The 25085-nt window shown below is 43.6% G+C and overlaps 1 protein-coding gene and 1 long non-coding RNA gene across 3 annotated transcripts in view; one reads left to right on the top strand and one right to left on the bottom strand.

Annotated features, from left to right (window-relative positions):
• Positions 1-25085, bottom strand: part of SEMA5A (semaphorin 5A) — a 539522-nt gene that overhangs the window by 266583 nt on the left and 247854 nt on the right. The window contains 1 exon segment of the mRNA XM_021076851.1: positions 11572-11617. Coding sequence (XP_020932510.1) covers positions 11572-11617 — 46 coding nt within the window.
• On the top strand, positions 271-7553 carry LOC110257275. 2 transcript variants are annotated; one of them, XR_002339679.1, is made up of 5 exons: positions 271-2057; positions 2439-2539; positions 6045-6080; positions 6174-6334; positions 7303-7553. It is a non-coding gene; the product is annotated as an uncharacterized LOC110257275 (long non-coding RNA). The 2 variants fall into 2 exon arrangements; XR_002339678.1 differs by having other exon boundaries at positions 271-2539.

Genomic DNA, 25085 nt, shown 5'->3' with positions numbered 1-25085 from the left:
AGATTAAACACCATGGCCTAATGAAGAAGTATTACCAAAACTCTAAAAGGTTAGGTGAAAATAGCAAAGGGCGAGTCTGATGGGCGTATATTAAACAAAGGCAGTGCTCCTCACAGCTCTATCCACACCCTATCCAACGCCACCACTGATTCTGAATAAATTCAGGATGACAAATAGCTTGTATGCTTAAGATTCACCAAATCAAGGGTTTCAGTCCATCCACTCCAGAGAATGGCAAGTCAACGTGACCCACATTTTTTCAATTATATTTCTCCCCTGCTAACCATTTTCCCTTAGCCCCTAGGTAATTGGGAGACTTCAGCTTCCAGAATACATCATCTCTTACCTAAACAAGAAACCTATTACTTAAATTTGAAATTAAGACTTTTGCCAGTATATTGGCTTATGCATTTGTGTCAGCATTTTGGGAGAGGCACACAAATAAGAAGAAAGCAGACCAGAGAATTCTGAGCATGCTCATCATTCAACAGTTATGTCAGGTACTGGGCCACTTCTGAAATAGAAGTAGAAATGCATTTTCAATAAATGAAATGGGCCCCTCCATCTGTCTGCAGCCTGTGATTGTCAGACAGTGTTTGCTATTGGCTTACAGAAATTTCCAGACCTCATTTCATGAAACTAAATGATACACATGACTAAGAAAAATATTCATGCATCTTCAATTTAGTTTCTGAGGCTGCAAGTGAGGCATAAATTCAGAAATGGACAGGGAGAATTATGAAAAAGTAAGGCATGCACAACACAATGAGATGCATTCAATAATCAAGCAGGTGTTACATTTTTTTAAAAAAGACATAAAAATACGCTGCTTCGTTGGTGCAACAAGGGACCAGTGCCTGGCAATCAGGGTCTAGAACATCAGGACAAGCTGCAAAGTAAGATTCCTACAACTGCTGCGTGATACAGTGGTTTTAGGCATCTGTGTTCCTGGTACTCTGCCCTGTCCCCCTCACAGGACAGCGAGCCTTCCTCTGCTGCGTGATACAGTGGTTTTAGGCATCTGTGTTCCTGGTACTCTGCCCTGTCCCCCTCACAGGACAGCGAGCCTTCCTCTGCTGTCAGTATGGACTGATTCTGAATCAGGCTGCCGGCTTCTCCAGAGGAGTTGCTCTTGGCTGATGAGAGCCACTCCGCCAGCAGGTTCACCACACCCCCCAAACTCAAAAACCAGGTGACCGAAGGACGTGGGGAAAACTGGATATAAATCATCAAGCCCTAGCCTCCAAGGGGACCGCCTGGGATTCTATCCACGGCATGGAGTTCCTCTGGAATCAGGCTGACACTGGGCTCCGGCTGAGAGCACATCCCTATCCAGCTCCTTTCTCTGCCATTTCCCTCACCCCTCACCGGCTGAGAACACACCCTCAATCAAGCACAAGCCCATGAATCCCCATGTCTGACTTCTGGGCAACCCCACTTAAAACCAAGATATAAATATCATTAAAAATTAACCAGCCTTTTCACTGTCAGCCAGGTGTCAACCACAGGTGGTACAGACAGCAGTTAGTCCTAATGCGTAGAAGAAAGCAGCTTATTAATGATTAAGAGACTAACCTTTGGGGCCCAGCATCCTGGGGCCCAAATCATAACTCTGACCCATACCAGGTGAGCGATCTCAGCTAAATTACATAAACTCTCCAAGCTCCAACTCCTCCTGTGATAAATACTGAAAATAATATCCGCACCTTAGCACTGCTGAGGAAATAAAAATGAGGTGACGTTTATCTGAAGAGCTTAGTATACAGAGTGATGACGGCACTGTGGACACGGTCACCTCTATCTTACGACAAACCAGGTCATTCAAGGTACACCAAAGAAGCACAACGCCGAGTTTCCAATGCCTGGGAAAGTTTTCCTTGGAGGAGGAGGAATCCAGGAGTGAGGTAAGCAGTGTGGGAGGGAAAAGTAAGCAGAAGATGGCTTAAATTCCTGAAGAGTCTAAGCCTGAAAGGGACCGCGGGGGTGATCCAGCCTCCACTTCTCCCTGATTCTCCAAACGCACCGAGAAGAAAATTGAGGTCCGACGAGGTTAAGTGGTATGTTCAAGGTTTGCTATTTACAGACATGTAAGAAGCTCGACATCAGAAGCTTGCTCCGTTGGTGTGTAGTAGAAAATTAGAACTGCTGGAATGGTGGGGGGTAAGGGCAGGGGACAGGATCAGGATTAATCTTGTTTTTGTAGCGCCATCTGGGAGAAAACGCGAGTGTCTGCCCAGGTTTGAAAGTCCGAGTTTTCTGCTTCTTCCTGGGTGTGCAGACAATCTCTACTTCCCAGCCTCCCTGCAGGTGGTTGAGGCCAGGTGATCTAGTGGGTGACCACTGGAATGTGGGCAGAGAGGAGGCATGTTGCTTCCTAGCATGGCCCACACAAATCGCCTCTGCATCATTCTCCTTGCTCTCTTCCCTGCTGTCCCTAGAGGCGTGGGCTGCAGATGCAGGCACCACAGGCAGAACATCGGGGTTCCTGGACGGCAGCACGACACCCAGCCACCATGGCCCCTGTGCTGGAAGATGCCATGTAATTAAGAAATAAGGCTTCTCTCTCTCTCTCTCTCTCTCTCTCTCTCTCTCTCTCTCTCTGTCTGTGTGTGTGTGTGTGTGTGTAGCCACTGAGAATGAAGGGATTTTTTTTTTTTCCAATTTAGTAGCTATTTATTAGCAACTTGCTGGGGACAGTGGGAGGTTCTATGCAGGAGAAGGGAATCCACACTATTCTGAAGGGCTGTTTTTTAACCACATTAACGCGAGTTGACTACTATTCTCTGAAACTAGTAAAATCTTAGTCCTTATCTATCTGAATTCTACATCAGCCACTGTAAATCCTCCAGGGAGTTATGAGAAAAATAAAGAAAATGAATTTGAGTAAATGGGCAGATAAAACAGCCCTTGACAGAAAATTTTGACCAAGGAAGCAAAAGTAAGAGATAAGAATCTGGGGACACATGGTGACACTACAGGTTCCCAACCTATGGGGTCATGGTCTAGTGAGGTCCATGAAATTACTGTCTGGGGAGTCAAACTAAATACACCAACCAACCACTGTCTGGAAAAAAAAAAAAAAAAGCAAAAACAAAAACAAAGAATTACACTGCATTGTACTGTGTTCAGTTATCCATTCGGGAAATACTCACTGAGAACTAGAAAATATTACAGGGTATAAGGACCCATAGCACTTAGGATATGAAATTTTTCTGAAAAGGTCAGATGGTAGATATTTTAGCATCTGCTACAACTGGTCGACCCAGCTGAATGTAACAGCCATAGACAATATCCAAAGGAACGTATGTGTCTGTGTTCCAATAAGATTTATTAATTATGACCATGGGCTGGCAATATGCAAATGAATGGACATGGCTAATTTCCAGTAAAACTGTAACTATGCTCAGCAAGTCTTAGCTTTCAACCCCCCGAAAGTATTTAATAAAGAACTCTAAGATCCCTGCCACTTCCACAACACTATGATTTCAAGAACATATTTGATAAAGAAAGGCAAACAAGAAATCATGGCTAGAACCACGATTTTTGGGATGCCATGGAAGACCAATCTCCCCTTATTCAATAAAAATATAAAACAAGATTTTAAAAAATGAATCAATAGGAGTATCTCATTTGAATAATTATTCTAAATTATTCAGTAAAATATCATTCTTTAAATCACAAAAAAGATTTCCAACAGAGGGTAGTTAGAGCAAATTGTTAGGACCCATTAGGGAGGGTATGGGAAATATAAATGGGCTCAATTTATTTTTAAATTTAATATCATATTAATAAAAGGACACAATTGAAACTCGAGAATCCCAGCGGCTTCTTTGGAAATGGCCACTACGGGGAAGGGCTCGTACATATGCTTGGTTAAGTATATGGAGGGATCTAAAGAGGAAAATTCCCCAATCATATCAAAGACCGTCTGGATTCAGTGCAGCAATGTCAACATCTCAGACTCAAAACGCGGCTTCCTCAAAAGATGTGGAAGCCAAGGCAGTGATCCTCTAACACAGGATTTCTCAACCTTGGTGCTATTTGCTTTCAGAGTCAGGAAATTCTTTGCTAAGCGGGGAGGGGCTGTCCTGTGCAATACAGAATGTTTAGCAGGGTGCCAGGTCTCTGGTGTCTGGCCACTAGGTGCCAGTAGCGTTCCCTGCCCCTCTACCCTACCCCCCCTCCCAGTGGTGACAACCAGATGTCCCCAACAGGTAAAACAGCCCCTAATTGAGAAACACTGGTTTAGAAATGGACTGGCGTGGAAACACAATTCCCCAAACCCAAACAGACAGGAAGCAAGGTTAGCATTTACCTTAACCTTGGGGAGAGAATTCTCTCCCTTATTGACCAGATCGTTGGAGACGTAACGGTTTTCAATTTCGAAATCATAGAGAGGCAGGTGGCAAATTGGAACACAGATTTCAATTTTTCTGCTTATTCCAGCAGCTGTGAGTGAGAACCAGGCAGTGAATTCCTTTCCCTCAGCCACAAAGCAATAGAAACATGGATTCGGAGCTATTTCCCCAAAGAACCTTAGGAAGACACGAAGGTTAAATGAGCTGCCATCTCTGTGTTCCTGGGACGGTGCTGAAGGCACTTCGACCTCGGACCCTCCCAGACAGGATCCCAGATGGGCAAGTGTTGTCAATTCAGCCTGAGGCCAGCTGCATGTTTATATCTCCCCGCAAAGCTTTGTTCTTGTGAAATAACTGCTGTGATCAAGGCAAGAACAAAAGTGATTCTGAAGAGTTGGGTCTGTTCTTCTGACAAGAAGTAGGAGGAGTGCCTCGTGGTAAAAACCTCCAGGTCCTCTCTCATTGTGCCCGAAAATGATTGGTTTTCAAGATGCTGTGGCCACATTTCAGCCCACAGTGAGTTGCAGGGCAATTTATCCCAGCCTCTGAGGGGAAAGACACCTTATAAATGACGTCACATTCATATGGGATTCTCCGGTCATTGATGAAAAATAGGTTTTCTTCCCTTAAATGAAACGCCACTCCTGGTCTTGCACTTTTAATACAAAAAGGTATGTCCGTTTGAAAATCACAACGACTATTCCAAATAGAGCTATTTTACGTCGTGGCGGATTTGTATGTGAATAGTTTTGCAGTGATGCTGAGAGGTTTACCTCAAACAGATAACACTCCCTCTGGATAATAGTAATCACGCCCCAACCCAATCCGTGCTCAAACCTTGAATGCTTTAGAAACGCCACTGGTGAGGTCTCCACGTGAAGAGGGAGGAAAAGGGAAAAAAGAACTCTGATTTGGGGTTCTGTTGATTCCCGTTCCAGAGTGCGGTCAGGATCAGGCTTCTCCGGTAACACGACCTGGCAGTTAGTTTTCTAGATCTAAAACCGCTTCACAAACCTCCATTTTTCCCATCAGTGGCTTGTTGCTGGGATCCACAAGCTGAGCCACAAGGCACCCCCGTGCTGGATGGACAACGTGCTCCGACTTCCGTGCATAACGCCGGCAGCCCGTCTCCCATCCTTCCCTCTCTGCTTGGGCAGGAACGAGAGCTGGGACCCTCTTCTCTCACTCAACAGCATACGTTGGCATCATCGATTCAGTGTGTGGGGACCACTTTGGCGAGAGGGAGGGGAACTGGAGAGGATGCGCTAAGGGGTGCCACTGTGCTCCTGCTGTGACCGGGAACTCTGCTGGCTGCTCTACACAAACCAGAACATTGCATTCGGAGGTCACTGACGCGGGCATCTCTAGAATTCTGTGACAATCACTAAATACAAGGGGAAAAAGGGGGGACATCATTCAACATCTGCTTTCTCATCACTGATTCTAAAACAATGTCCAGGCAGATGAATTTAGGGTAGAGAAAAAACACAGGGCAGAGTACGGAGCCGACAGTTTGGCTGGTACGTAAGAAAGGAAAGCATGAGACTCAGGAATTTCCGATCCTGTCCCAGAATCTTCCTGCGGGGTGAGAGTGTGCACACATGTGTTTTAGGATGCCTCTTTCAACAAGCATCTGTCATTGTTCTACTCCCTGGGTTTCCTGACTTTCGTTCTCTTGAATTTCAGGACAAAAATAAGAAGTTCGCGCATCTCCTGCTAATGGTAAGTTTTAGAAAGTTGCAGCGTGAACATATTATTAAAAATCAAGGGAGTGAAACTTCCACAGACATTTGTCTTGTGTCTACCACCTGCCAGGAAACCTCATCCAATAATCTCCTCTCATCTAATACTGATAAAGACATCAAATGCTCCACACGGCACAGAGGGAATTTCAATCTGAGACCATAGGTGCTGCTCAGAAATGAAGGCTGAGGCGAGAAATGCACCAGAGGGTCATTGGCGCAAAAGGACTCAAGGTGGGTTGTGAAGAGGTGACGTGACCGTGAAAGTGGGACCTGGGATTGGCAGTCTCCCAGACTGAGAGGAGGATGGGGTACCAGCGTTCTCGAGGGAGGCCATGGGTAGATGCTGAAAGTTGGCAAGTAGTTTCTGGTCCGAGAAGCTATAAGCAGCTTGGCACCAAGCCGTGGGGAAGCATCTCAAGCTGATGGGAAACAGGAACGATGCAAACAGCCTCCAGAAGTCAGTCTGCTGTCAGGCAGAGAGGGGCCAGATCAAAGGAAGCCTCGTCTGGAAGTAATTAAGGGCTGTCGCTGGTTTTCGATTCTGATTCTCTCCACTGCTTTTGCAAATTGCTAGAGTTCCCATTGTGGCTCAGCGGTACAAATCCAACTAGTATCCATGAGACTGGGGTTCAATTCCTGGCCTTGCTCAGTGGGTTAAGGATCCAGTGTTGCTGTGGTATAGGCCGGTAGCTGCAGCTCTGATTCAGCCCCTAGCCTGGGAACTTCCGTATGCCGTGGGTGCAGCTCCCTGACTCCCGCCCCGCCAAAGAAAAGGCAAATTTTTTATCCCTCCTGGTATTGGTTTCCTCATGTTCTTTTTTATTTTATTTTATTTTATTTTATTTCATTTCATTTTATTTCATTTTATTTTTTGGCCAGCCCACAGTATATGGAGTTGCTAGGTGAGGGACTGGATCTGAGCTGCAGCTGCAGCAACACTGGATCCTTAACCCACTGTGCTGGGCCGGGGATCGAACCTGCATCCAGGTCTCCATAGACACTGCCAATCCGGTTGCACCATAGCAGGAACGCCTCATGTTCCCATTTTAAACAATGATTTTCTATCTCTGAAGAGAGGGGGGAGGAGAAAATTATTCACCTAATATCTCCAAATTAATCCAGACGGTCTGGAAACACAAGATTTCTACAACATAACCAGAGGCATAGAATCATAAACACTTGTGCTCCTTCTGACCTAGACGTGCGACGTCCAACTGGGTAACACTGGCCCCCTGAGCTCCTGAATGGTGGCTGCTGCAGATCCACGTGTGCTCGGAGACTGAAATACACGCGAGATTGGGAAGGCCAGCTACAATTTACAACAAGAAATGGATCAGGGGAGTTCCCATCTTGGTCCAGCGCTAACGAACCCAACTAGTATCCCTGAGGCTGAGGGTTCAATCCCTGGACACACTCCGGGGGTTGGGGATCTGGCATTGCCATGAGCTGTGGTGTAGGTTGCAGACACAGGTCAGATCTGAAGTTGCTGTGGCTGTAACTCCGATTCAACCCCTAGCCTAGGAACCTCCACATGCCATGGGTATGACCCTAAAAAGCAAAAAAAAAAAAAAAAAAAGGAATGGGTTTCATTACTTTTTTGCAATGACTGCATATCAAAATGATAATGTGTTACATACAAGATATTATTAAAAATAATTTCCCTCGAAGGAATTAGGAGGTATGAACTGATATGTCTAAGATAAATACGTTATGAGGGTGTATTATAGACACAGGGAATATAGCTGATATTGCTGAAGTGACATACAGCCTCTCAACACTGTGAAACACCGTGATGTGTGCCATGAAGACTATTTAATATTATACATCAACTCCACCTCAATTAAAGAAACAACGCCCCATTTCTTGTTTCTTTGTACTTGTTTCGACGTGACCACCAGATGAACCTAAACCACCCGTGAAGTTCACGTGACGTCTCTATTGGATGGGGCTCTTTGCAACAGCAGAATAGCCCTTTCTTTATCCGTGTGTCCAATCTTTTTAGTACCCTTGGGTATGGGCATTTACATTAAAATAAAATAGTCATAGAAATTACAAGGATGAAGATCCTGGAGACATGTCAGAAAAAACAGCCTGTCCTAAAGAACTGGCAGAAGTCTCTCTCCAAAGTGAGAAGGCTACCGGGCACTGTCAACAACCATAAAACGTGAAAAAGCAAGGTCGCATGTTTGTGTACCAATGGCACCTGATGCCTGCTGTCCGTTATTATTATTTGAAAACAGGGCCATGTTTTCAAGCCAGCGTCCACAAAGCCCCGCCTTCCTGCTTGGCCCTGTGTCAGCAGACCGTGCCCGGCACCAGGTGGCGATGCCCAGGGTTTTCCCTGCCTCGACAGGGACCCTTCAGTTCCAGCCATAACCGCAACCTGACTGCCACCAAAGGGTACTCATGACCATGAGAAGCAACAACGGGGAACGTATAGTTTCCTTGCCTCTAAAATAACATCACACACACGGTAACAGCAAATGCATCTCCCAATTTTTTGCATCTATTTATTTTGAAACAAGAAATGCACAATAGACACTCGAACTCTTTATTCAGATGCCTGGATTTCCCCATTAACATTTTATCACATTTACTTTTACTTTCTTTCTCTCTGTGTGCATGCATATGTATAATAAATATAATTATATATATACACATACACGTATATACATAGAAATATACACATGTATTGTAATTTTAAAAATCATTTCAGAATAAGTTTCAGAAACGATACCCTTCACCGCTCCTTATCTCAGAAGGTTTGTGCAAAGAACAAAGACATTCTCCTTCATAATGACACCACAGTTATCAAAATCAGGACATGAATATTAATACATTTCTACTATCTTCTCCACAGACCTTAACATTTTGCCAGTTGTCCCAACAGTGTCCTTTTATAGCAGGAAAAAAAATTTTCATTCTTTCCCAACCAAGTGTTTCATTTGATGGTCATGCCTACCTTTTTTTTCTCTTTATGATGGCATAGCTCTTCTTTCTTTTAATGCCTTTCATGACGATGATTTTTTTTTTTTAATTTTTCCACTGTACAGCAAGGGGGTCAGGTTATCCTTACATGTATACATTACAATTACATTTTTCCCCCAGCCTTTCTTCTATTGCAACATGAGTATCTAGACAAAGTGACGATGATTTTTAAAGACTAGAGGCCAGTTTTTTGGTAGAAGGCCCTTCTGGTTTGGTTTGTATAATGGTTCTCATAATAAAATTGGTTATAATCTTTGGCTTTAATATCATGGAAATCTTGCTGCGGCCTTTTCAGTGCATCTAATCAGGATGCTTATACTAGCTCTTTGTCCCATTACTAATGAAAGTACCTTTGACTAGTTGGTTATTGTGGTACTGACCTGGTTTCTTCATGATCAAGTCGCAAGTCTTCCTCTTGTAACTAATAAGCATGTCATAGATAAAGACTTTGAGACGACATAAATATTTTGGTCATCATCAAACACGCACCTATAAATTTAGCATCCACTGATCATTTCTGTCTGAATCAGGTTTTAGAGTGATAGGTACCAAATTATAATTTTCTAATCAAATCATTCCTTCAACATTTGCTGGTTGGCACTTTTAAGCAAGGAAAAGCAGTCCCCTTTATGTCATTTGTTTATTCATTCATTTCTTTTTATGTTAATATTTACTCATGGATTCCTAGTTTATTCAGTGTGTGGTAATCTGATACTATCATTATTTATTTTAACAATTATATGGTCCCAGATTTCAAGCTGGCTCCTAGATTCTTTTGACTGCTCTCATTATTCTTTGAATACGTCTTTAACATCTGAAGCAACAAAATCTTCTGGGCTTATCTGGGACTTTCACTGCCCAGGACTTGGAATCAGTTACTTCTCCACAAAGCGCCTGGTTCTTTATAATGGAGAATTAAATTTAGAAACCGAGTGCCAGGTATTAAGTGTGCTCATTACTGCTAGAAGGACAATGCTTCTAGGCCCTCTCAGCCAAGGCAGCCGAGAACCCAGGAAATCCTTGACTGTGCATATGGAAACATACTTTTGCACACACACATACCTACCCATTTCAACACACACGATATGCCAAAAAATAGAGTATACCATGAGAATCAAAACGAGCATCCTATCTATGGAATACCCTATATATTTTATAAAAGATTATTTAAAATCAGAGCCATAAAATGGCATTATGGTTAAACGGCAGATCTTCTGATTTCTTATGAAAACAATCAAAAGTGACCGATGACCAACTCATTTAAAGTGTTGAGTTATATACTAAATCGTAGTGGATTGTCCAGTGTGATTAAATGTTATTAAAGTCATTATTTATTGTTAACACTTTTAGAAAAACAAAAGCAATGAACATCTGTTGCCAAATTACTGCCTTATCTCTGTGCATGCCTCACCTTATTTAATTTTAGCAGTGACAGTACGGGGTAGACAGGGTTTTATGGCCATTTCACAGATAAAGAAAGCCACAGTTGCTGGAATCACAAAGCTAGAAAACAAATCCAGGTCTATGGGTCTTCAAAGTGCTTTACCAGTATTAGCTTTCTTGGGGCATTAGCTTATTTGAAGGCCCCGGTGAAGAAAACAGAGGTCTAATCTTAAACCCTAACTCTACAGCTTCCTGAAAGTTCCCAAATACCAGCATCACAGAGAAGAAAATAATACAGACTTTTCTCTAATCACTTCTTAGAACCCTAAGAGAGTCAGTTCTCTTAGAACGCTCATACATGAGGGTGATTAAAAAATTTTCTCCAGACTACGCACAGTCCAAGGATTCTGGAAAGCTCCACAGGGAGTTACAGAATCTTGGTGAAGGCACTATTTATGCTGTGACCTCTCCTTTTCCAAGGAGACCCCAGCCATTAGACCCTTCTAAAAGACTGAAAGGGCCAAGTGAGCCTTTGTGGATCACATCTGCCACTAAAATAAACATTCCACGCAGGCATAAGGCTCTCAGGCTCCTCTTCAAACCACAAAAACAGAAGTAGGTCAATTGCATTTTTATGTATCATCTCTAATTCTTTGCTCTTCGTGGTTTGCAAGCCTTATCATATTTATTTAATTATAAATAATAATGAAGAAACAAAGATGTTACTCTAAAGGGGTTGATTTTTACAAGACTATGGTGGCTGGATGCATCCAACTAAATAGTGGTTACTCTGACTGGGGGGAGAACGGCCGCTCCCTGACTTTGAGGAAACGCCCTTTGAATGATCTATCATTTGATGAAGAATAAATCAGGACGAAACCCAGGAGAGAGGCCACACAGGAGGCAGAGAGCTAATTGGGAATTAAAGCAGGTGATGACTCATGTCATATAGCCAAGAGGCCTGTGGCCTGACCTGCTGCGGAAAAGAACCCTGGTCTGGCTGATTAATACCTTCACACGCCTCTGTCTTCATCCCCTCAAACCGTGAGCTAATTGGGATGGAAAATGAAAGCTTGAGAAAAATAAATCGCACCTACCTGGATCAGAGACAGATCCTCAAGCTGTAACCTGAAGAGGTAGTTTCTACAAAATACAAAAAGAGAGTAGTTGCATTTTTAATAGATTCCCCCAAAATTACAGTTCATAAAAATTATGAGAACAGGGTGGGGAGCAAAACTTAAGCATTTTTGGTTTCCAAAGCATTCTCCTGTTAAGAATGTATGTACCACAGATGTCCTTGGGACTCAGAGTTCAAAGAGGCGTCCAGTCTGTCAACAGAAACACACATTTGAGATTGGCGAGAAAGCTAAGGAATAAGGTGTGTGTGTGTGTGTGTGTGTGTGTGTGTGTGTGTGTGTGTGTGAAAGAGACTAAGGTAAATCTAAATTATTAATCAGCTCTCTTAATCTATGTGGAATGGGCAAAAGGACATGAGTATCCAATTCTGGACATGAGTTTTTCAAGTTCAGCAAGATGATATAAAACCATTCTTCACGCGCCTTCGGCTTTCCAGATTACCTACTCTCACCACGTTTTATAATTACAGCCCATCCGGGCTGTGAATTCAACAACGGCCTGAGTCTTACAGAGCTCCACGTGCAGGATGGATGCAGCGTATAATAAGTATAGAAGCATGAACGTGTCACTTTGCCATCAAGGGTTTGAAAGAGTCAGCTCTGGCTGCCCAAGTGTGAAACAGGAAATCAGAGCCAAGGAGAGGGATGGTTTTTCAACAATGAAGGGGAAGGAGAGGGAAATATGCAACGGAGGTCAGCAGAGCACAGGGAGCAAAGGTAGACATTGCTCACGGGAGCCTCTGGACGGTGATTTTGCAACTTTTTCAGAAGCGATGGATTGGCCTCCAACGAAATTCATGAAGGGATGAGCGTCTCCTTAACTTCATGCAGATGAGAAGCTGGTGCAGCAGGAACAGCACCCCAGGGATGGAGGGAGGAGAAAGGCAGCCCAGGTGTGTGCAACAGTGGAGGGAGAACCTGGCATGTAGTGGATCCTGAGAATCCATGAGTATGTGTGGGATGGGGGCCTCTCAGAGAAACGGAGGGCACTGTGACAAGGGCTGGTCCAAGGTCACCACGATGGCACTAAGAGAATAACACCATTCTCCCAACGCCGGCAAGACACACAAGTAAATGACTTCCACTCTCTCTGGGGAGGTGGGCAGATGTCAGACGTGAACACACTGTCCCAGGAGAGGAGACAGGGACAGCCAAGTTGGGCCACGGGCACAGCCTGGAGAGGACCAAGGGACATCTCTATGGGGTGGATGCAGACGGGAGCACAGAGCGGGCGGGCGGCTGCTATCCAGCAGTGTGTGTGTGTGTGAGTGTGTGTACACTGCCCACTGCCAAGGGAGTAAAGGGACGGAGTCTCCTGAGTCCCTGGATGCTCGGGTTTCTCACAATTTGTGCCTCTCCATGGGCACCCCGCCGTCCTGCACTCAGACCGCCCTCTCTCACCACCACAACGGCCTGCTCACTACACCGTTCCTGTGCCTCGAAGGCCACCTCTGAAATAACACCAGAGAAGCATCTGTGTGGCTCACGGTGCCTCCAGCACAAAGCCATTTGGGGGACACATCCTCTCTCTTATTACAGTCAAGTCATAGCCCCCTAAGCAGAACTGACTAAGGATGCCTTTGAGGACGGGATGGGACATCAGCATCTTTTTCTTTTTCTTTTAATGGGCGGTACCCCCCGCACACAGACGTTCCCGGGCCATGGGTTCGAATCAGAGCTGCAGGTGCGACCTATACCACAGCAGCAGCAACACTGGGATCCTTAACCCCTTGCACCACAGTGGGAACTCCTCTATTTCTCTTCAGTCCAGCACTCCTGAGAGGCAAGGTTTCCAAGAGAAACTTCTTCCTTGGAGGGAAGGAACATGAACTTGGCACACGTAGGAAGGAGAGTGGCAGAGCAGCCAAGGTAAGCACCTCGGGAGGCCGGCTGGCATAGGAGGAGCTGCCAAGCTCTCACCGGATGGGAAACACATAAATCTTCCAGATGGCCCCAGAGGCAATGACTGGCCCTAATGCTCTCAATGCCTCTGTGAGTACTGCAGCCCCCTGCTGTCACGCTGGTCTCATCATGGGCTCCCTGGCTGCAAGAGGCTGTGACCAGTCAGTGCCCAGCCACCACAGGAGGCAGTGGTGGTGCTAGTGGCCAAGAATATTTGTGCACACTCTATTTAAACAATTGATGGGGAACAAGGACCTACTGTTCAGCACAGGGAAATCTACTCAATACTGTGTAATAGCCTACATGGGAAAAGACTCTGAAAAGACAGAGACATAAGTGTATGTATAACTGGTTTGCGTTGCTATACACCTGAAATGAACACAACTTTGTAAGCCAACTATATTCCAATTATTTTTTTTATTTTCATTTTTTTTAATTTACTTTGTTTTTTTTTTTTGTTTTGTTTTTTTTGATGGCTGCACCTACAGCCTATGGAAGTTCCCAGGCTAGGGGTTGACCTGGAGCTGCAGCTTCAGGCCTACACTGCAGCTTGCCTCCATGCCAGATCCTTAGTCCACTGAGGGAGGCCAGGGGGTGAACTCACATCCTCCCCGACACTATGTCGTGTTCTCAACCCGCTGAGCCACAATGGGAACTCCCTCAATAAATTTTTTTTTTTAAAAAGGACATTTGTGCAAAGGCCAAAGCTCGGCCCCAGATACACTGGGGGAGGAAGCTAAGCACTCTGTGCTTTCATCTTTTCATCTGCAAAATGGACCGCAGAGTCGTATCCATTCCCTGGGGTTGCTGCCAGGTCTAAATCGAAGGAGAACACTTAGAATGGCATCTAACCCACTGTCAGCACTCAACTGATAGCAGCTACTGGTAGGCGGTTAACAGAAAATATGAACATTTCCAGGCATGTTGAAATTCTCAGGGAGTTCCCATCGTGGCGCAGTGGTTAACGAATCTGACAAGGAACCATGAGGTTTCGGGTTCCATCCCTGACCTTGCTCAGTGGGTTAAGGATCCAGCGTTGCCGTGAGCTGTGGTGTAGGTCACAGACATGGCTTGGATTTGGTGTTGCTGTAGCTCCGATTGGACCCCTAGCCTGGGAACCTCCATATGCTGCGGGTGCAGCCCCAGAAAAGACCAAAAAAAAAAAAAGAAATTCTCGGTATATTCTCCATTGCCCAGGGAAGGAAAGAGCATTTCTGTCCTCTGGCAATTGCAGGTTACAGGCATAAACAAGCACCGTAACCTCTGTATGTTTAGGTGATGGGAGCTATTGTCAGTACGGATGGTGGTGGCACCACTGGGTTTTTGGAGAAGAAGACAACCTCGTTTATCGTGTCATTGTTCTGGGACGCGGTCATCACAGTCTTTCCAACACCCAGTCTCTGTTAAGAAAAAGCTTTTCTGCAAATATTTCCAAAACAAGAAGTCATTCACATTATCAATGAATTACTAGACAGCGTAGATGATACTGCAAGGCCATCGCTCTCTCTTTTGCTCCAACAACACATACCTACTAGCATGCGTGCCCAGCCTGCGGTATCTGCCTCTGGAACTTTCTAGAAAGGCAGTTCTCATATACAAGGAAGAGCTAGAAGTACATCGCACCATTAAGGAAAGAGGGCTGTAGCATCCATGATTTTCTGCAGAGCTATGGGCAGGGCGACGAGAGAGAAAACTTCAAAGCTGAGTTGGAGGAGGTGAAGAGACCACTCTCAGAAAGCCCTCGGTCCCGTTTTCCAGTATTTTCCACAGGGGATGTGCTACGGTCTGAATGCATCTGTTGAAATCCAACCCACAGAGGCGGTGGTATTAGGAGGTAGGGCCTTTGGCGGGTGCTTGGGTCATGAGGGTGGAGCCCTTGTGAAAGGGATTAGTGCCCTTAGGAAGAGGCTCCAGAGTGCTCCCTAGCTCCCTAGCCCCTTCCACCGCCGGAGGACACGGCGAGAAGTCGGCCATCTGCAGCCTAGAAAAGGACCCTCAGAACCCAACCAGATCTTGGACTTCCAACCCCCAGATCTGCGAGGAATAAATTTCTGTTGTTTATACGCTCTCAGGTGTGTGGTATTTCGTGATAGCAGCTCAAATGGACCAAGACAGGAAAGCACTGATGGACAAACCTGTCACACTCTCCGTCTACATCTCCCAACCAAAACTGCCTCTCGGCTGGCCAGTCCTGCTGCCCAGCTCCCCACAGTCTGTAAAAGCGGCCCCCTTTCCCTCAGCCATTCCAGTGGATCCAAACCTTCCCCAGACACCTGAGAATGCTCATCAGTAATCAATCACTATGGCAGAGGTGTTCAATAGGTGACCATAAGGGGCATCGCGGGGGGCAGGGGGGGCAGGCTTACAGGAAAAATGACACAGTCCTTACGAGAGCCTATCGTCATGACCGCCACCATCACCATGCCCCATACCCTAGCAGTACTTGCCTTTGGTAATTCCTGGGTTACAAGATGCACGTGGTGGTGTTTTTGAACCCAACCTCATTTTTTTTTTTTTTTACCTAACATAAATCATAGAATCTAAGAAAACTAGGTTGTCATTAAAGTGTATACCCCTTCATTTTCAGATGAGGACATTTCTGCAAATTAAGAGGTTCAGTGTGATTTAGCCGAGATTACTAAGATTCAGAGAAAGTCCTATGTTTAGAAACAAGACCCCATCTCGCTGTCCCTTATCCCACTGTGCCAAATGGCCTTACCAGTCACCCGGTGGTCCCCTTCTTTTTTTTTTCCCCAGGCGAGGGGTGCAATCGAAGCTGCAGCTGCCAGCCTACATCACAGCCACAGCCACACCAGATCCAACCCGCATCTCTGACCTACACCCCTGTGGTTAGATCTGAGCGAGACCAGGGATCAAACCCACAAACTCAGGGGTTTGTTACCACTGAGCCACATGCAGAACCCCTAACGTCCCGTTTCTAATTTAACTGGAAACACACACACACACACACGCTCACGTGCACACACACAAATCATTCCTATGGTGAAGGAATTTCAGGTCTTCATTGTTCATTCACAGGTGAACTTACAAATCATTTTGAGACAATTCCAGTCTTAGTAGCTTCATGACAAGCTCTGTACCGTAGGTAAATGACTCTCAGCTCTGGGACTGTGATCTGACTGTGACACCTGTATTCCCATTAAGAGAACACGTTAAGCCCACAGGTCTCGCTGATTACACGGTGCCTTCTTTCTCCCCTTTATTTCACATGAATTCTCCCTGAAACTGCCTACTCACACTTCCTTTTACTTTTCATTTTAGGGCCACACCTGCAAATCGGACCTGCAGCTGCCAGGCTACACCACAGCCATAGCCACACCAGATCTGAGCTGCGTGTGTGACCTACATCCCAGCTTGCAGCAATGCCAGAACTTTAGCCCACTGAGCAAGGCCAGGGATTGGCCCCCTCATCCTCACCGACACTAGTCAGATTCTTAACCCACTGAGCCACAATGGGAACTCCTACTCATACTTGTTTTAAGAGTGCCCGAGTTTCTTTATTTATGAACGGAGACAGCAAATAATACAATTTGTCATTATATTTAACACAAATTCCTAAAAGACCGTGGCCCTTTTTTATTTTTAGAGGGGTGAAATGAGCAATAGATTTAGATTATTATACGGCCATCCAATGAAATAAGTATCATGACATAGTTCAATAGACTTCTGACTAATACTTTTCCAGTTTTTTTCTTTTTTTTTTTTTTGCAGCTGAGTACTATATTTTAATCATCTTAAATGAAATTTCGGCATATAAAAGAGCAAGAAAACGTACTCAATGATTATAATTACATACAATACGTGTTAGATCATAAAGTTAATGGATTAAGCTGATTTGAAAATTCTGAAATTGGCATTATCAGAACTAGCTATAATCTTTTTTTTTTCTTTTTCATCTTTTTAGGGCTACAACTGCGGCATATGGAGGTTCCCTGGCTAGGGGGTGAAACAGAGCTCTAGCGGCTGGCCTACAGCCACAGCAACAAGGGATCCGAGCCATGTCTGCGACCTACACCCAGCTCCCAGCAACATGGGATCCTTAACCTACTGGGCAAGGCCAGGGATCAAACCCACAACCTCATGGATACTGGCTGTGTTAGTTAACCACTGAGCCACCATGGGAACTCCACTGTCTACAATCTTACATGGCCTCAGTGTCTGTGTGAGGCCTAGTTTGCAGTGGTTGGTTGGTTACATTTCTATTGCTGTTTTTTTGTTTGATTTTGGAGACAACGTGCCCATAGAGGCTTTCAAATATCTGTTTAATACATGACTGTATCTACACAAATCCCCAATAGGCAATTTAATGTCTTGCTGGACCTTTCCATATTAGAAATATGTAATATGACACATTTCAGTATTCGCTTTATCGATCATGATTTTCGACATTTGTTAAAATTATGAAAGACAAAATTTGTGGAATTCCCTAATCACCTCCCTGGAACCTAAGAATCTGGCCAAACATAGTGTGGACTCTGCTCTTCTCAAAAACCTTTCCTCAACCTAGTCGGTTCCAAGTTCAGCTCCAAGGGTGTTTCTGCTGTTGGAAAAATTCCATCCCAGCTGGCAACGTGAGGGACCAGAAATCTCCCCCGACAGCTTGATCCATCACAGTGGAGGTCGATGACCTCTCAAGTGAAAGGTTACGAAAAGAAAGAAAATCTTCTAAAGGGAATAAAAAATGGATACTCCCAGATGTTGGGCCACTCAGGCACTAAAGTAAGATCTATGGTCTCTGCAAGTGGCTGTTCTCCGGGGTATTACAGAAGAGGCAACCACTTTATCTTGCAATTGTGAGCACACAGAGGAGGGAAAACAATATATGTGAGGTTCACGAGAAAGGCTACCGACCTTTCCAACAAGAAGGAATAATGCTTCTGGCTCCCAGCCAACAGGGAATGCTAACCAAATGTTTCATATAAGGTCAGTTTCTCTAGGAGGGCAATGCTTTGAGCAACCCGAAGCATTTAAGTGGCTTCATTAATCTTCCGAACACCCCCTCGATGTAAATAGGGAGTAATGAGGGCTATTGCCATTCTTCGGGGAGAGAGGCGGGGGTGCAGGAGGTTAGGAGATTAGATCCATAAGAGTTTTAGTTGTGCTGCTTAGGGGAGCTGGTCCGTAGTGCTGTTTTTTCCCCCGCTCTCATTACAGAACTACAAAGCAAGAGGGTGAGCAGGCTGCAGAAGATCAGGTTCTGTTTTAGGGCCACCGTCAATTAAAGGATGGGGGTTCTTCTTCCCTTGGGAGGAACCTACTCTTTTTCAAATGCCTTGGGTTAACATTTGACATTGCACCTTCAAATGTCATCACTGGATGACGTTTAGGAGAAATATACGGGAGAGACAACCACCCGATAAATTGGATAATTCAAATCACAACGCCATTATCTTTGGCAGACACAAACTGACAGTCCTGAAGCCCATTCATGCTTCTCCCGCTAGACATCTGAGTGTGTTTTCTCCCTCTCCACAGGGTGTATTTCTTTTTGACGATGGATTGACTAACTCATTCCTGCATCCTAACCCATCCCCCAGTGGCCCATTAGCAACAAATCACTAAGCCCAACAATATATTCTCCGAGGGAGCAGTGAGGGCCTTAATAGACGAAGTTCATTTATGTCTTCATGTAAAGTAATAAAATTCAGCCAGCATTGAAGAAAAGGTTGAGCCATCATGAGCATATTAACGAAATGACTCATTTTATCTAGAGACACTATAAAACCTAACTCTGACCTCCATTAATTATGAAAGACACAGGTGTTTTAAAATGACATTCTCTTAGAATAACTCAATGGGTCTCTGATGAATAGAGCCATAAAATCAAAGGGAAAAAATTCCAAGTTCTTATCCAACATGTAGGCTAGAGGCTTGCTTATCGCCGAGGAGCAGAAAACTGACTAATGCAGAAAGACAGACCTGCCCTTTGCACTATGAAAACGGACAAAGAGAGGCAGGTGAATCTATTTATTAAACGTGCTTTAAACAATGGTGACAGAAACTTACATTCTGGTTGTTTTATAAATGCTTAGATCACGGTTGATCACGAAACAATCTGAAAACAAAACACACACTGCACATAAACGGTCACCACTTGGGTAAACTGGAGAGTAAAGCTCGTCTCACCTGTACTTTGCCTGCTTCACTTGCCTGTGATTTCTCTTTACTGAACGATTCTATCCTGTTGTCATGACCCACTGGCACAGAGCTTGACACTGGGACTTCCTACAGGACAAATGTTCAACTGCATCGAGAGACTCAAAGATTAAAATATAGGGAGTTCCTGTTGTGGTTCAGTGAGTTAAGAACCTGACATAGTGTCTATGAGGATGCAGGTTTGATCCCTGGCCTCGCTCAGTGGGTTAAGGATCCAGCATTGCCACAAGCTGCAGCATAGTCGCAGATGTGGCTCAGATCTGGCATTGCTGTGGCTGTGGTGCAGGGCCCCCTGCAGCTCCGATTCAACCCCTAGCCTGGGAACTTCCACATGCTACAGGTGCAGCCCTCAAAAGGAAAAAAAAAAAAAAAGATTAAAATATAAATTTGTGACTTTGAAGCTAAGGAAAGCAGTAACTTAAAGCACAAAATATTTTTATAAAAATGATCATTATCCACCTGTAAATATTTAATATGTCAACCATATCAATAACTTTAAAGATTTTAAAGATTAATTTCATCATGTAAGTTACTCATGTAGTTCACCAACCTATCACTGTTGTGCCTTAGAATCTCACTGTGCTCATTAAACAAATTCCAGGAGATTTTAATTTTTTTTGTTGTTATTATAACCTTTCCCCAAATATCTCTTTAATGTACTTTTTCTGTAACTTTTGAGGAGTTTAATTACATTTTAATATTACTAAATTATTATATATATATAGCACTACCTTTAAATAGCTGGAACACCATCACAGTTTTTGAATACTGCATTGGTTTTTTACTTTGCTGATACATTTTCAAATATGGTGACAAAGGTGTAATGTGATCATATTCTAACTTAGCTCCTCAGTCAGAACTTTCTCAACCCTTTTCAGAAATAATCAATATGTGTACTTTGGGCTGTAAAATATTGAAAGTAATTCTGATTTTGCTATGTCGTTAGTGTCCAGTACTCTCTCCAAATTGTACTGGCTTATTTCATTATCTAGCCCCAAAAGTCTATTTCAAATCCCTTAAAAGTCTGGGTTAGAGAAATAAGTTGCAAAGAATACATCAAACCCCAAATCAAACCATTTTAAATAGCACTCTTGTGTGTTTAAATACCAAGATGAAAAGGCACAGAAAGTAGATGGAGAACTTCTTACTATTTCACAAGTAGAACGAAAGAAGAAAGAGTTTTAGTAGCAACAATTAAGACCAATGTTATCAGCAAATTTCAGAGACATGAAATCAGAAAAACCTTTTCCCATAAGCATATTTAGGGACGAAGTTATTAATCAATATTGTCAATAACTACACTGATCATTTAAATTTTATTACGTTCTAAGTATTACATGCAAATCTCTAAATGCTTTGAGGATTACAGATGATGACTTATTGCTCTAAATTTAGCTCCCAACTTCTGCCTTTGCTGGCCCATTGGGTATCTGATTTGTTTCTTTCCATTTTTCAGATAATAGAGATCATTTCTCTTCTAAAAAAATACCACCTGAAGTATTTTATGATTCCTGTAACCTATGCTTTCCTAGGAATATTCACTCTTCAAATTATCTCCATATATACTTCTTTTTCTGGGTTATCTTCAGAGTTAGTAAAATCTGTGATTTTTTTCACGTATCTTCATATAATAGAAGAATTACAGCTCATCTTCCATATGCCCAATCCCAGCTGATGCCATAACAAGCTTCACTTCCAAATTTCACTTCCAAACCTCATCTTTGACCCCACCCTCAGCCACCAATGGTGATTTGCTTCAATCAGAGTCAAGTCCAGATCTGAACTATGTCTCAAATCTGATTTATCTCCTTTTCCACTATCACTGCCTAAATTTAAGGTCTCTCTACCGTTATGGGATTCCCCAATGACTCCTCATGTCTCCAATCTCGCCAAACTCTCCTGCATTTTGTACACACTATGGCAGAATTATCTTCCTAATGCACATCTGAGCATGCAAATACGTGGCTGTCATCTCCTGAGCTCCCACACACAGTCTTTAGCACAGGTTCTCAATTTACTGGGATAGCAGATTATCAGAGGCTTGATTAAACCAAGGATTCCAACATTTACTTCCAGAAACTCAAAGGATCTGAGGAGGGGCTGGCCATTGGCATTCTTGAAAGATTTTCCAGATCATTATCAGGACAGCCTGAACTGGAAACACTGGTCTAGAGGATTAAATCCAAGCTCCTCCATAATCTAAAGCTCCAGCCTCACCTATAATAACTCCCTGGCTCAGTCACTAACAGGTCCAGTCAACGTGAACTCCCTTCAGCTTCATCTCATTTTCTGGCCTCCCAGGTCCACAGCCCTACTGGCCAGAAGACTTCCTCCTACTGCCGGACTCCTGGTGCATCTCCAAGGCCCAGCTTCTCATGGCACCCTCTTCACCCCCAAGGACTGTCACCTTTCTTTCCTCTTAGTGTTCCAGGGCCCTTTATTCAGGCCTCCCTGGAGAATTTAACTGCATCTGTCCCCAACACCCACCAGACCACGGGTCATGAAACTTTTCCATGGGCTAAAGAGCAAGTACTTCACTTTTGTGGTCCTACTGGAATCTCTGCAGTTGAAGCAGGAAAGCAGCCATAGGTAATATGCAAATGAGCAGGTGTGGCTGTGTTCCCATAAAACTTTATTCACAAAAAAACAGGAAGCCAACCCAGGGGCCTTAGCTTGCCAACTCTTGCACTAGGCTATGAAGTCTTTGGCAGGTAGGACTGTATTGCATCTCCATTTCCCCAATGCCTAAGACACTTCCTGCATAAATAACAGTCAATAAATATTTGATGAATGAAGAGTCGGGAAAGAGCAACTACGTGAACGAATAAATTCTGACAAGCGCCCTGTGGGACAGGCTAGGAGAAAAGCTCTCAAGACTCAGAACTTGTGACGCATAAGCACATTCAGAGTAAGAAGGCTGGTTAAAGTTTATCACATTCCCTCACTGGCTCATTCATGGAATATGGGAAAAGGGCCTGTATGGATATTTATAACTAAATAAGTAACTCTTATGTTAGGTTTATCTTCACCCCACCTCCAGCAGGGAGGAAAGTGTGGAGGTTATTTAATTTTTTTATAATAGCATAAGAGACACAAGGGTTGGAGGTCTTTCCCACGGGGTGTCTTTAGACCAGCTTTTCTGGCAAAAGCTCACCCTCTAGGACCACCTTTCGGCCCACGGGATCAGCGCAGCTGGGAGGAGGGGCAGAGAAAGCTTAATTCTGAATGGATGCCCAGGGTGATGCTTAGGTACACAGATGCTTGGTAAATATTGGAGAAAGAAAACAACGCAGGAAGGCAAAGAATGGATTTTTTTTTTTTTAAAGCACAGAGTAGGTTAATTAATCCAACGGGCCTCTTGGAAGACAGGGGCAAAGAAGTAGAAGGAGGAAGCTCAGCCCAGAGAATCTTAAAAGGAAAACACTCCTGTGAATCAAGAACCAACAGAGGAAAGGAAATGTTTAAACTTTAAAGTACAGGTTTAAAAAAAATTCCAGGGGGGGTAAAAAACGAAGAGCAGCAATAAAAAGGGGCCATCCTTGCTTTCATCACCAGCTGCTTCTCCTAAGTCATAATTACTATAAATACAGTATCAACATCATCATTACCTAGGATTTCTTTGCCCTGTGGGGGTTTACTGCTTTTTGGATTCACTCCTAATTGCTCATTTCTTTCCACTCAGCGCGAGTTACCTTCAACTGTATAAACTTGATGAAAATGTGTCCTTTGGAAAATGGAAAGAAGTGGTGGTTACTGGAAGCAGAATTGTGGGTCTGGGAAAAAAAAAAAAAAAAAAGCTCCAGTTTTACTTTTAACTATAGGCTGCTTCCAACAGATTAACTCTAAGGTAAAACTTTAAAATAAAAATTGGAATCATAACCACCAAAAAAAGAGAGAAAATTATTTGGGTCAGTTTTGAAAGCATTCTCATGTGAATCTAAAATTTAGCTCCATTTGTTCAAAGCCAATGGCAAAATCATCTTGGAAGAAGGAACGTATACTAATGAAATAGAAGCCTCCCATTCACTCACTGTCACCTTATGAGAATACATGCTTGGAATGTGCAACAGCAAATTCAGACCCAACATAACAAAAAAGCAGGGCAGTCTTTCCTTTTCCTCTTTATTTTTTTAGATTCAAACCATGGGCAAAACACTGTTGAAACAACACAGCCAATATTTTCGGGCCCAGTTTGCTATAACTGTGGTAAACACCAAGCTCTGCCTAGAAAGTACGTGGGTTTTAGTTTTGGTTTTTAGTAGTAAGTATGCTGATTAGAAATCTGTACTCCTTGTCACACAGATCCACATACGGAAATGTCTTCCAATGTACTGAAATGCTCCACTAACTGCAGTGGCAGGTCAAAGCGTCCTGAACAAGGCACGAGGCTCTGGGCTGATACTCATGTTGGGTCAGTGTGCAAGGGACCCATGCATTTTCATTACCCTTTCAGTCGACAGCTTTACCAGGTTCCCGTTCTGTGATGTAATAGAGTTGGCATTAAAAATTCCCAAAGATGTACATAAATCTCCCATTTGTCATCAGTTATGATCTACACCTGACCCATACACCTGACCCCATGGTTTCAATCCCATCACCTTAACGGAGGTGGCTGGGCCTCCTGGACTCTTAGGTGCTTGGGTGAGGGATCACAGGTAACTGTTCTTGTCCAAACATCACAGGTTGTTAGACTTTGCTTCTCACTGATACATTGATATCACACGGAAACTTGTTAGAGAGCATAGGGTAATCCCAAATCAAGGTGCAAGAAGATGAATGAAAGACCAAGGAGCAAACAGAAAAGCTGAGAGAAACTCACATTCGCTCTGAATGAGAAGCTCTTTTTTGTCATTTTTAGTGTATGGCTTTATGCGTTTCCAAAAGCTGGAACATTTGTAAATGCCTGGATTATCATCAAATAACTGCTTTGTGTGTGGACCAAGCTAGTTGCAATTTGGGATAACATTTGAATTCAGCACAGAATCACCAGCATCCATACCGTGAACCCGACACACTAAAGACAAATGGATTCATTTGGAGAATAAAACGTAATCGCGCTCGCTGAGATCCATCACAATCCTATACACAGCCATGCGTAAAACCTGTACGGACCTTGCGAACTACTGTTACTATCGTTACTTTTATGATTATCTATAAAACATATCTAAACCTCGACAGAGTCTTTCATTTGGAATTTTCATTCATATATATATACGCAAAATATACACACATACCTATGTAAAATGGAAACGACTTTTAGTAGTTTTTTTAACAAGTCTATAAACCATTTATAAAATATACCCAATAGTAGAAACACGTAGCAATCAAACACTGCGGGGAAATAGCTGAAAAGGGTAACTGGGAATGATTTCTGAACTCGTGTTGTTTCTCCAGGC

Source organism: Sus scrofa, chromosome 16 (assembly GCF_000003025.6).
Source record: "Sus scrofa isolate TJ Tabasco breed Duroc chromosome 16, Sscrofa11.1, whole genome shotgun sequence".
NCBI classification, from domain to species: Eukaryota; Metazoa; Chordata; class Mammalia; order Artiodactyla; family Suidae; genus Sus; species Sus scrofa.
Note: the sequence above shows the minus strand (reverse complement) of the source record. Positions and strands in the feature narration are given on the sequence as shown.